Source organism: Thermobia domestica, chromosome 4 (assembly GCF_964235325.1).
Source record: "Thermobia domestica chromosome 4, izTheDome1.hap1.1, whole genome shotgun sequence".
In the NCBI taxonomy this organism is placed as follows: Eukaryota; Metazoa; Arthropoda; class Insecta; order Zygentoma; family Lepismatidae; genus Thermobia; species Thermobia domestica.
In genome coordinates, this window is record NC_137457.1 from 152,629,127 (window position 1) to 152,643,047 (window position 13,921).

Genomic DNA, 13,921 nt, shown 5'->3' on the forward strand with positions numbered 1-13,921 from the left:
ATCAACTACGTGAATCTTGTCCCATAAAGAAGCCGAAACCCCTACACCGAAGAGCCCTCCGAGATTTGATCATTGTCCACACGGACTGAAATTGTCATTTGAAGCCAAGACTTTAATATGAAGCCAATAATTTCTTTAAAATAGACGGAAAACTGGGAAGTTATAAGCATTTTCATATTTTTGGCTTTTCCCATAAGGTAGCCGTAGCCCCCTATACTGAAGACCCCCCCGGAGATTTGATCATTGTCCACTCGGACTGAGTTTGTCATTTGGAAACAACACTTTAATACGAAGCAAAATATTTCTTTAAAATAGACGAAAAATTCGAAAGTTATAAACATGTTAATAATTTTGCCTTTTCTCATAAGGGGGCCGTATTAGCCTACACTGAAGAGCCCCACGAGATTTGATCATTGACCACTTGGACTGAAATTCTCATTTGAAACCAAAACTTTAATATGAATCCAAAAATTAAACTTTTACATCAATTTAAACTGACTGGGTTCCAGTTTCCCCGACTATTGTTTAGTTTAGTTAACTGGTAATTTGTGACAGCTTCACATCATCAAAAGAATGTTTCACTTCCCCTCCCCTCCCCCAGGAGTTCGTGCTGGATCCACCACTGGAATCAATAGACACTCTTCCTATTCTTTTTGTCACCCTTGATTGTGTAGGGGCTCCCTCGTACAAATAAAGAAGCGGTAATATTACAATCAAGGGGCGCTATATATTAGGTATTTTTTTAGTTACCTACCCCTAACCGCACAGGGCCATCTTTCGTAGAATAAAAAATATTACGTGATATTCCAATCATGAAAGGGGAGAGGATGCTGTAAATATATTTCTTATTCATTTTGTCTGTCCTGCTTATCAAAAATTACTTTCTGTTGGAAGGCTACTGAAATGAGAGGGGCAAAATAAAAAGTCGTGCCCCCTCCTACATGGTTGCTAAAATAAGTACTAAAGAAAGCATTTTAAACTAAGATATTTAAGATTTAAACTAGGAAACTAAGATATCCTTACATTATGTAAAGATGGCATAATCAGGATTATTATTATTATTATTATTATTATTATTATTATTATTATTATTATTATTATTATTATTATTTGAATGTTTTTGGAGCGTCGAAATTTTGTGAGACGAACAATGATATGTAGAGGTTTAAATGGGTGGTCATAGAGAAGGAAAAACCAGGATTTTTCTCTCTCTGACTCTCTAACGTAAAGATTATGTGCTGAAGGTAAGAAGCATCATCATTCTACAATAGGTTGCTTTTACGTAGAATATCAATTACTTGAGTTCTCCTCCTTCGGTCTACTTACCTTATGTAGTAAATTCAAAACAATTTCAATTCAATACAAATACATTGTAAAACTTTTCCGTAATTAAACATCTATGGAAAATTAAACATTTAATAGTGAAATCTGTTATCAAAATATCCAAACACGTAGATAGAAGACTATCTAGTGAGAAATATTGTGAAACTTTATAAAAATCTCCAAATTAGAATTAACATTTACTGGGAAACATTCGTTATGCGCCAGCGAGCATATGGTGAGCAGTGAGCACAGGGGAAATAATTACGAAACTGTTTGCAAACAAAATTAGGGACGCTAATGCAAGTGCGACAACAGCATTTTTTCTTTTTTTGGAATCGTCATGAGTTTTACACATACGTTACAATTTGATTCTTTCCCAAATAAAAAAATAAAATAAAATAACCGTAGTGTAGTGATAAAAATGATAAGGGCACTTCCACGGGATCGAACCCGCTACCTTCAGCATACAGACTCGTTGCTTTAACTAACTGAGCTATTTGTTTTTTTACGTGAACTGAGCCTGTTCCGGTAAAGACGATATTTCATTACGATCGTCCTACCAATTCGTCCTTTTCCATAGATAATTTCCACTATTTGCTCTATCTTTATGTTAATACTTAGCATATATTCATATATTTGGAGTTTGCAGATAATGCATATAATAAGACATACTAGAAATATTCGTTAAAAGTTTAGTATTAAACGATCTCTGGTCTCAACCCATCAGCCCTCATATTTTGAGTCATATTCATAGGGTTAAAGCGCAGATTACACGCATACAACTTCGGGTTATTGAACGATATAAGACGGCTTCCACATCTGCCTCATTCTGTAAATCTGAACGCATCTCCTCTTACCACTATATTCAATCACAGAAGCGACGTCAAGAGAATTACATTCAAGCTATTACGGTGGATGGTGCTGGCGAAGTTACGGATCTTAATGATCTTAACACTCATGTGTATGAACATTTTTCTTCCTTATACCATACTGGTTTAATCGAAGCTACTGCACTAGAGACATATTTCCCGGAGACAATGCCCCAACTGTCACCCGACGTACACCAACAATTAATAACGGACATTACTCCGACGGAAGTCCGAGAAGCATTGAGTACATGTAAAGACCGCGAGAGTCCCGGTCCAGATGGACTCATTTATGAATTCTATGTCTCCTATTGGGATATTGTTGGAGCGGAGTTATGCCACCTTTTTAATGAGCTCTTAAGGCATCGCAATTTCATTGATAATCAAAGTGTCATTGTTCTCATACCTAAAACGAACTGTCCGGTGGCCATACAGAACTACCGTCCTATAACGTTACTCAATACTGACATGAAACTTTTCTCACGTGATTATTAGTGATTTCCAGCAGCAATTAATCCCACCAAGAATGTGTTTTCTACTCTTAGCAAGATCCGTGACATCTCTGAATATTTTAAATTTAAGCGCATACCTGCATGTTTATTATCAGTGGACTTCCAAAATGCTTTTGACTCTTTATTCCACGACTATCTCTACACTGTTCTAGACGCCTAAAAGTTTTCTGATACAATGACTTGATTCGTGCACTGTACTCTTCAGCCACTTCCCGTGTGCAAATAGATGGCCACCTTACAGCTCCCTTATCCATAAGTCGTGCAGTAAGACAAGGATGTGCTTTATCTGTATATTAATTTAGTTTGGCGCTTGAACCTCTGTTCTACCATCTAATGTCGATCCCCTCATCTGTGAATCGTGATTTTCAAAATATCAATGTTCAAGCTTTCGCTAATGATGTGACACTCCTTTTCACTACGAATGAACAGTTTGCTCATATTCAACAGTGTCTACGGAATTTCGTGCAGGAGAGTGGTGAAAAAATCAATGTGAATAAATCGACGTTATTGTTATATAATGCTTCCATGGTCACGTCACCCTTTTCTATTGACCACCGGTATCTGATAAATGACCACGTCAAAATACTTGGTATTAACTTTGCAGTTCGAACTGACGTGATGACAGACATAATTTGGGGTCCTATTCTTCAGAACTTACGCCTACTTAGTGCAGACAATAAAGGTCGGAGCTTGAATTTGATCCAACGCACCTGGTTTGTTAATACTTACATTCTTTCTAAAGTGTAGCATGCAGCTCAGATCTTTCCTCTGCCTGAGTGTTACGCAAGGAAGATTGACTCTCTCATAGGCTGGTTTCTGTGGAGTGGATTTTATTTTCGACTCCCACGAAATGTTACCTATTGCTCATATTTTACAGGCGGATTACAAGTTGCTAATGAGAGACAAAAATGCAAAGCTCTTCATATGCGTAATGGATTGAAGTTATTTCTTGATTCTGACTCAGACACATCGCAATGGATATCGTGCTGGACTGTTTCTTTATCTGAAAATAATCCGTTATACATTTGCTTTTTTCCTCATTGCCCTGCATATGTGCGGGAACTCATTTCCGCGTGGGCATATGTCCCACCGTTACCCGAGGCTTGCACCATGTCCACTAAAATGTTGTATGGTGCTTTAATCAGCAGTGTTATGTATCATCCTGTACCCCAAATTTGTCGTAAGTTTCCCACCTATGACTGGCATGTGATCTGGCGAAATGTGCACAACCAAATTTTATCTTCGGACATTCGTAGTGTTTGGTTGTACTTTATTCATGACTTACACCTTATCAATGAACGACTTCATACTATTCATCGTTCTGAATATCCTAATTGTGTGCGCTGCGGTCGACAGGATACTCTTTTGCATCGTGTGTCTGAGTGCACTGATACGACTCGCATCTGGACCACTTTATGTGGATTACATGCAGTGATCTGTCGTAAACCAGCTAACTATTTTCACCGCCGTATACTAGCCTTTAAGAACTATGTGTGGTATCCAATACAAAGCTCAATGCCGTTAATTAGCGTTAATTAATTGACATACTAACTATTATACTATGTCCTCTACGCCGAAGTGTACAGTATAGTAATATTATTTATACTTAAAATATGCTCATCAGACTTTTCCTATGATCAATCTGCATGAAACATCTGTGTTTGCCAATTTCCTCAAAGTGATGTTGTAAGCTTCCATAGTATACTGGTCTCATATAATGTAACATTAGTGTTTGCAATGTACTAGTTATTACAGTTCAATAAATATATTATAAAAAAGAGGTAGATCGTTCACCTCTGGTGCTTGGGGTCCCGGCTTCGATCCTACCCCCCGTCAAGTGAACTTTGTGGTGAACTAAGACCGCGTGCGTGTGTTTTCTCGGGGTTCTCCCGTTTCCTCCCACTTTCTTAATTCCACCATTTCATTCGTTACTCATCATTGTCGTCTCCTTTAGCCTAACCGGCATAACCGTGGGACGTAAAACTCGAAGATTTTATTTCGTTTTTTTCAGAAATTGCATGTATCTAGCTACTAGAAGCTGAGGTATTAAGAATTGTATTGTGTCTTATCTTTTTGTGTCTTATACAACCCTGCAAACCACTGAATGTCGAAACGTTTTTCGTTAAATCCGAGTTGTGGTATTCACAGTTTCACCCATTTCTGTTTATAGATCGGGTTAGTAAAGCTTTCAATATGATAGGGTTAGTAAGTTTTTCTCTGCTCTCCCGTAAAGTTGTGATACGATCTACTACAGTATACAGAACGAAATATCAATTTAACCAAAGTTGTTTATTACTACACATCTGCTTCCGCCTCTGTCAACCCTGGTCGATCTCGTTGACGCGACATGTTTGCTTTCTATTCCCCTTCTTCGTTTATTGAACTAAACAGTAACTATTCTGAATTATATTACTGCGCATGCCTCGGTGATAAATATTTCTTATGCCGTTAGTGTCTGTTTTTTCCAAGGATTGTTGGTTTTCTTATTCTCAGCATGACCATTTTATTACATTATATGAAAAACATGTAGGTATAAATACCTCATGTATTACATAGCATGTAGAAATAGCTACTACATGTAAGAACATTGTCGACTTCCAACAAAGAAGCAACATATGATCATAGTATATAACCCACGGAAATGTTAGTTGTTAATGCAGTGCTTCTAATTCCTAACGGCACAGTTGGTGAATACTAAAGCACTGGCTTTTCGCGCCATCCACCCGAGTTCGTATCTATATTGGTTTGATTTTTTATCCGTTTGAGTTAACTTATTGTTTCTTTTCGCTACGGGTAGTCGCTCTTTTCGTATTTTTCGTCGTCCTTGACAGTTAAAATGTCTATTCTTATTCTTTCTACGAATGATGGATCTTCTCTTTCGTTTCATGTTTAACATGCACACGTAATGAAAAGACGCTGTTGATAATAATAATAATATTATGAAATATTACTAGCTAACTCGTGCTTATAATTCGCACAAATTGATTTTATATTATCATGTGGAAATAAGTAAGGCTCACTGGCGCAACCTCCATATTTTTTTTCGATGCGCCTTATGGGTACACGGTGTCCAACGTTGGTCCCATCATCCCACTATCACCTCCTGTTCTCTCGATATAAGTTATGGACATTTTGCCTAAAGAGGCGTCTGCCGTGGCCCCATGACTCCCCACGACAATACCTCTTCGTTCTTTGTGCATTGAAGTCGCTTATTTTTCTGAGTTCTATGAGTGCATACTGTCCAACCTTGCTCCCATCACTCTATCATTTCCCGTTCCCTCGATATAAATTGCTACTATTTTGATTGTAAGGGAGATAATCGTCGTTTCAGTCATTAAGTTTGGTGAAAAATTGAGGAAGATATTACGTTGCCACAAACAACACCTATTATTATTATTGTTATTATTATTATTATTATTATTATTATTATTATTATTATTATTATTATTATTATTATTATTATACTTACCACTAATGTTGCCTACCACTATTTGCAATACAATGTGTTACTAAGAAACAAATCAAATAACACTCCTCACCATTCACCTCCCGAACTTGAAATATATTAATTACAGTTCTCTGTGTTAGATGAAAGCATATTTATTATAATATTCTTTCAAATAAAACGTTTCACAAGTTACTTCACTTTCAATGTGTAACTTCATATCATCGCTAACAATCGTCTTGTGCCGATAGGAAAATATCCACCTCTGGAAAAAATGAAAGCCGGACCATAGTGAAAGGGCGTGAACCTTCTTTAGTTGATTAATCGGGACCAATATTTCAATAAAATAGAATAAGTTCCTGCAACCAAACATTTCAGGAAAAGAGAAAAAGTCACTCAAATATTGTGAATACCCATTTATAGGTGAAGTTTATTTTGCTTGGAACTTTTTAAGAGTTTGAAATGCCGCCATTTTGAACATATTCATTTGAATATTCTGGCTAGCGATCTCATTCAAGATATTTCAACAATTAAAGTTTGTGTCAAGTTTGGTCTGAATCCGCTGAAAATTACGGTAGCTATGACATTCACAAATAACGTATATAAATAGATAGATAGACACACAGAGGGAGAGAGAAAAAAAGCCTTGCACCCTTCTCCCTTCTCGCTCCTGTGCCGCGTCAGAGCTAAACCGGGCCTCTTTGTAAGACGTATTCACCAGCCTAAGCAAAACACAAGTTTCTTACTACTCAACGTAAAAACGTGGTCGAGAGGTTTAAGGCATGTAGTGATTGTATTTTTAATAACCATGAGTATGGGTATGGAGTTCCTCCATTTTTTTTACTTTTTGCAGCTAGTTCAGAACGTTCAATTTTTATTCTTTACAAATTGCAAATGGCGTCTACATTTAAAATAAGGGGAATATTGTGCCATTTGTTCTGATATTTTTCTCTTTCGAAATGAAGACAAGAATTAAAGCAATACGCAAAGACAAAACGGAATATCAGTACTAAACATCAACAGTAATAATTGCTACGAAAGATTAAATACGACTTCTTTTATGATCTCTCCTGAAATGTTTAAAAATCTTGCAGGAAATCCGAACTGCCGTCCTTTACATTTATAAGCAAGCACCTTAACCACTACACCAGGATCATGGCTTGGTGAATGTTTAGTTGTCGGCGTATTTGTTCTATTTGTGTTTTATGTTCCCACTCCGACAATTTTTACTGGTTTTTCTTCGTTTAGCACCTCCTTCTGGCTTTCGCTTTCCGTGTCGTCCTTTATTTACACTATGCACTCTTCCTATTCACAGCTTGTGCCCCTCTGCAATGTCTTATTCAGATTAGAATTTTCTTCTTACCCCACAGTAAACATTTGATTGATTTAATTCTCACGCTCTCCATGGATGGAGCGCAGGAATGCCAGACTCAAAAACAGGTGTACATTTACTTTCCTGAGAGACTATACATTATCTAGGAAAACGTTTACATACAATAAAATTTTAAAGAAAATGCTTGCACCATTCATATCACTATATATTCCCTTTCTTATTAATTCTTGAAAAATTTAAAAAGTTTATCTGCACTCTGGACTGTATGCCTATATTTACTAAATCCTTCAATAGTAGTCATTCATTACTTATACATTATTCTTCAAAATCTTAAAATCAGTCATTTAAAGAAAAAAGAAATTAACAATTAACACCCATCTCTGTTCAGTTGGAACCATGTTTCTCCATATGTTATCTTTCTAATATTATCCATCTTAAATATATACTAAAAGGTTTCCATTATGAAACAATGGAATAAAGAGCTTACGCAATATAATAGATAATAAGCAAAATAATACAAAACATTCTATTGCACTACTAAGCTGGAAAACTATAGAGATATAGAGGTTTCAGTGCAATGTTTGCACCAGAAGTCAAGATATTTATTGAATTCTGTGTTTATCTGTAGTGTATTTAACTTTAATATCTCTAAAATTCAATTTTCTTCATTCTGGTGTTGTATTAGTGTATAGTGGCGTCATATCTGCAACTTGATTTCAAGTCCTCCTGCATCTAGACGGATTCACTTCAAATCGGGTGCGTAATAGTTGGAATTCCTTTAAGTGTAACATAGTACCCCGCAATTCAATGGACAACGAGGGAAGGAATCGAAGACGGAAGTGTTCAGTTATTTAGTTCTGTATAGTACATTTTTCGCCATAGTTTTCCCTTTTCTTAAAAAAAATATATGCTATTCTGTGCTCGTGAAAACTTCTAGCCATTCTTAGCTCTTAAGTTGACAATTTGAAGTTGTCCTTTTCTTCTTCAGGTAAAGTAGTGTTAAATTAAGTTGTAAAGTAGTGTTAAATTAAATCAAATTATTTTGGTAATTTGATATAACCTACTATTACTACGGTGTTATGTATATTGTTAGAATCCCTATATAACAGAAGCACATGTCAATACAATACGTGTTACTGATTACAGTGATCCTCACTGCAACCAAGTCTCACGAAGCTGCCTAGGGCTAAGGGGGTTTTTCGTTCAAAACTCACCAGAGCCTTGCCGGTGCTTTAGAGACTGCTTTGAGAGAAGGGTCACCGAGGAAAACACCAATCTCTCTTCATCAGGTGAATAAAAAGATAGAAACAATTTACTCTTTGAAATTAAAGTACAACGATGCGTGTATTTACTTATATTTTATGCTTGTATTTCAATGTTGTTGGGGCAGAAAGTACTTCAAAATGAGGCATTAGCTATGTTAGAAAAGGAAGAAGAAAGATGTACAGAAAAAGGATATATAGGTATAATTGTAATTAGTTTTGCTGTCGATAAGTTGCTAGAGAGATTTGTTGTCATAGCAACACAATACAAATAAAATATATTTCCAGAATCATCTTGCAAAATAGCTACACGCAAAATCTTTATGGAGTGTATTTATTGTAGTGTTTATGTGCCATAATAAAAAGGGAAATACTAGAATGCAATTTAAAATGTTTTGTGTAGTTCTAGTAGCCTTATTTATATAAATGTACAAACTGAGAACCTTTGAAATTAAGACGATATTTATACATGAAATTTGGTGTGGGGACAATATAAAACATATTTGTAATTAGCCATTTTATAATAGATTGGTGAATGGAAAAAGGACTCGGGCGGTTATTTGCCTCTACCTATATAAAACTTTGCGATATTTTATCATTTTGGATATATACTGGTATATATATATATAAGCATTTTGGTGTTTCCTTGAATTTATTATCTCATCAATAAATTGGTCATTAGTATAAATTTTAAATGAGGATAATATTTTGATTTTGAAAAGCCTCTTGGTTCTACTACGTGTGCCTAAGGGGGCTATCCAATCTAATCATGTGCCATTATTGCTGTGTCGTGGGGGCTGCTGCTATGAGGCGGGGAAGTATTGCGTATTATTAAATGATCTAATTAAAAGGACAGTTCCTTCCTTGACTTCCTGTGGGGTGTTTACGGTACACTACATCGTTATATTCTTTCACTCCTACAAATTTAATCTTTTTCATATATTTATGTGCGTGTGTGTGTAACTTGGCGAACCCCTTCTGCCACCAGTATATGACGCTTCTTTTAGTAATGAAAATATGTTATTTATCTGCTGCTTAATTCAACAACATATCTTTCTAAATTATTTCCTGCAATAAATTTCATACAAGAGTACGTGGGCACCTACGCAGAGAACCTATTAATGTTTAGTAATCGGATACCTAGTGGCCAGCGGGAGGATACATCGTTCCAGAATATTTCGCTACAACTGTGTCCGCGGAAGGTGATGGATGTACGTCTCTCTTCTTATATTATACAAAAATGCCTTACACTATCACCATGGAATATTTAGCGACTTTGTTTATGAATGAGTCTTATATGAGAGAAAATCCAGTTTGATATTAATTTCCAAGCCATACAAGTCTCTAATGAGGTATTTTTATAATTCAAAGGACACAAGGAAAGAATCAGGTTTCAATTTCAATGTAATCTTTAAAAGACCTCTCTCTATAAAATAGTTAAATCATTTTCATCATCCTATCTAAATATTTCTAGTCATTCATTTTATTTATGACACATTTTCTACTATTCGAATCTTTTGCAAAAGCGTTTCAATTTAGGAGGAGTTTCACTAATGGAATTTAGATAATAGGTAACGTATGAGATTCTATAATAAAGTATAATGATAAGTTCAGAGGAATCATGTATCTAGCTCCACACCAAATTGACATTTTAGTATCAAATTGTCGGATATTAGATCTTAGTTTTTATGTTTGTGCTCAATTAAAATCTAAGTTCTTACTTCAAGACTTCACTTTCTCTGAAAACTAGGTTTATAAAGTTGTGCGTATGCTAATGCAGAGCAACGTTTAGGGTTGCTGGTAATAAATATGATGAGACCATCAGTTACTTGTGTTTTAATATATTTCTTCGACTTGAAATATTCCACAGGAAACTGTGGCAACTACTTCTAATATGACGAATTTTATCAGGGAAATTGAGGAAAAGTATGTCATAATATTACAGTTATTTTACTAGTAGTTAAGAGTGTAAATTATGGAAGAGATCTAGCTTATAACATATTCATACTAGTTACATATACTGTGTTCTTTTGTTTTAGGGACATTTGAACTCAAAGAACTGAAGATGCCAGGAGAACAAATAGTCCGTATAACTGTAGTGGTTTTATGTTGTATTGTTGCATCTGTAGTGACCGCTATAGAGCCTTTCCGTAACTTGTCCGTCCAAACCAGATTACATCAAACTACAAAAGGACTATGGACCATCGATCAAGAGGCTACCTTTTATGGCAGAACGCATCATGATTGGCAGATCACAGTAGATGAATTAGGAAGGGATTATGATGGGAATAAAATCATAAAATTTTATGCGAGATTAAAAGGTAAGAGTTATGCTTTTGTAATTGGGTATAAATATCCTCGTATAAATCTTGATGAATTTTCCTCTTACATGCTGATGTGAAACCAACACATATTTTATATTTGTGTCTATCTTAGATCAGGCATAGAATTATAGAGCTTAATACAGAGTAAAATGACTAAATTTATTCCCAAATTAATCAAGAATATGATTTAAGGTTCCGTCTGGAGTGGAGAAAAAATCAGCATAAATCTAAGTTGTGATTAGTCTTTATATATAAAAATGCTCTACATACATATAGGTGTAGATAGAGACAATAATAGACGGAAATTTAGCTTTTCACCTATTTTATTATAAAATAGTGATTTTGTGTTAGAAAATATCTTATAACAAAGTTCCTATTACGACAAAGGTTGAAGGTTATATCGTTCCGTACTAGGAACCCTTTCGCTTCGTAGCAGCCTCCAAGGTCGTCTTAGGATAACCTTATAGGAGACTTCAACACATAGCAGGCTTCATGAGGTACGGTAATGTTTAACATATACCCCTTCGCTGCCACCTCCCTTGTATAGGAGGGTTACCACAGAGTACGCACGCCCTAAGCGCGCAGTGCCAATTACGCTGAAGTGGTAACACACACAATGGTTATTGCTATGCTGTTTGATGCGTCTTTGTGTGAGAGTTGATACGAAGAAAAGGGAAGTTAACGGATCGCTGCAAACATAAAATACAGATAAAATTAACTTTTATGAATTCTTGATGTAATATTTTAATACTCTTAGTTAAGAAATTATTCTAATATAGCAGCTAACTACAGTACTCTTGTTGCATGGTAGGAAACATGAATGCAGATAGAATTGTTTACCATGGCGTTGTTTCGGGGTCTTGCATGTGCAGCCACATGGATGAATTTTACTCGAGTTGACTGCTGTTTCCCAAAGAGTGCGTGTTAGTGAGTTACCAAAGAACGTGCACGTTCTCTTTGGGATAATTTCTTTGATAGCGTGTGTGGGTAGCGGCATTCATATTACAGACTATGGTTATTCTAATCAGCTACTCTCGGAGTGTAATATGATGTTTGAATGGATTGTAGAACTATTTGTAATTGTTTGTCTTCGATTCAAGCACCAACTGTAAATCATATATAAGAAGTATTTTACATTCCAAAATTTCTTAAATTACAATGATGATGTGGTGTTCTGGGCGAAGGTAGGCCTTTGGTCCATGGTAATTTGCCATTGCCTTTCATGGTACGATGATATCGTCCTAAGTAGTGAGGAAATGATCAAAATAAAGATTCTGGAAGTGTTCTGGAGGAACATGCTCAGTGAAATACGGCTTCGATTACGATTGTAATGAAACCACAAACTAAGAATTTAAAAAAATCATCATTAATTTTACTCATAAAAATCATAATTTGTGGGTGAAACTAAACGAAGATTTTCTCTAATGTTTTAAATTTTGTGTACGTTCATAATAAATTCTTTAAAACCACATGGACGTGTAATGAAGAAATGGTTGGAAGCAAAATAATTTAGAATTGCCTGTATACGAACAATTGGAAGCAAACCTTAGGGTAAATTAAAGTTTACGAAGGGGTTTAGGTTTCAAGTATGATAGGTGTTGAGTGCGCCCTCTTAGAGACCGCAAAACGCACTCTTTGGGAAACTGGTCCTTAAGAGTACGCATTTGAGTTTGTTTTTAACTTTTTAACGTATATATATCCATTTCTACATCTAGTAGTAAACTTTTCTATTTCTTACAATGTAGCCTAAACTTCAATTAAAATTTTGTACAATTTATATAATTTTTGCTTCATTCCTTCCGAGCTATTTGAAAATAAATATTAAGTACGTGCTCATTGTTAACCTTCCTCTATAGTTGTGGTTAGAGGAACCCCTTTGCTTTGGAACGCCTCCAGGATTATTAGGATAGTTTGTGATCAGTAGTCGACTGATGCTCGCTTCCTCCATAGTTGCAATTTTATATGTACTCTTCGGGTGATTCGTCGTTTTTCGGATTACTCCATGTGGCTCGTCTCCTTTCGATTCCCTTCGAGTCTTACTCTAGTATTTCGTCTGCTTATTAAAGGCTCAGTAAAACACTCTAAAATCACTAAAAATGCTTGTATATAACATTTGTAATAATACTCTACTTGTTTCCCGGCAAAGTAGGATCAAATTGTCATTATCATGTCCCTCAGAATGGACAGAAATGGCAATAATTGTAATTAAAAAAGGTATACTACTTCATTAATAGTTGGTACTGATCGAGTTAGTTGCTTATTAAAGTCAGTATCCGTGTTTATTTCACGATAGGTATTTTCAGTCTGGATTACCTCATTATCAACTTCAGCAGTTGATGAGGTAAGTCTTTCCAAGGGTAATGATGTATATATACACGATTTGTTAAGCTTTCGTCTTTGTAACTGGACTAAAGATAAGGCACAAACAGATTATTATAATTATTACAACTAAAGAAAGGAGAATGTCCGTTATTAAAATCTAGGAAATTTTCTTGAAAACGAAGAAAATAGAGAACGTGAATTTTTGGTCACTCTGTATAAAGTGTCTACTGCCTGATTTTATGAACATCCTGTATAATTAAAACAAAAATGACGTAATAGGCAATCATGTATTTTGTATTGAATAAGCGATGTTAGGAAGAAGAGGGTAATGTATTTCGGCCTTGCATGGATTAACGACTTTTGGAAATAAAAAAGAAAAAAAAGTGTTGTGTTTGTAGATTAGCAGTTGAACGGACATACTGATGCAGGGAAATTAATTAACAGAATAAGATGAATTTTATAAGTGAAACAAAAATTTCTATTTCATCGGTGTTATTGTAGCTTATTTGTTTTCTTTCTTTCTACTTTCATTCC

The 13,921-nt window shown here is 35.4% G+C and overlaps 1 protein-coding gene across 5 annotated transcripts in view; it reads left to right on the forward strand.

Moving 5' to 3' along the window:
* Positions 1-13,921, forward strand: part of LOC145683384 (hemolymph lipopolysaccharide-binding protein-like) — a 262,057-nt gene that overhangs the window by 106,917 nt on the left and 141,219 nt on the right. For all 5 annotated transcript variants that reach the window (XM_081754713.1, XM_081754715.1, XM_081754717.1 and 2 more), the window contains one exon: positions 10,781-11,062. In XM_081754713.1, the coding sequence (XP_081610839.1) occupies positions 10,781-11,062 (282 nt within the window). The remainder of the gene's footprint in view (positions 1-10,780; positions 11,063-13,921) is intronic.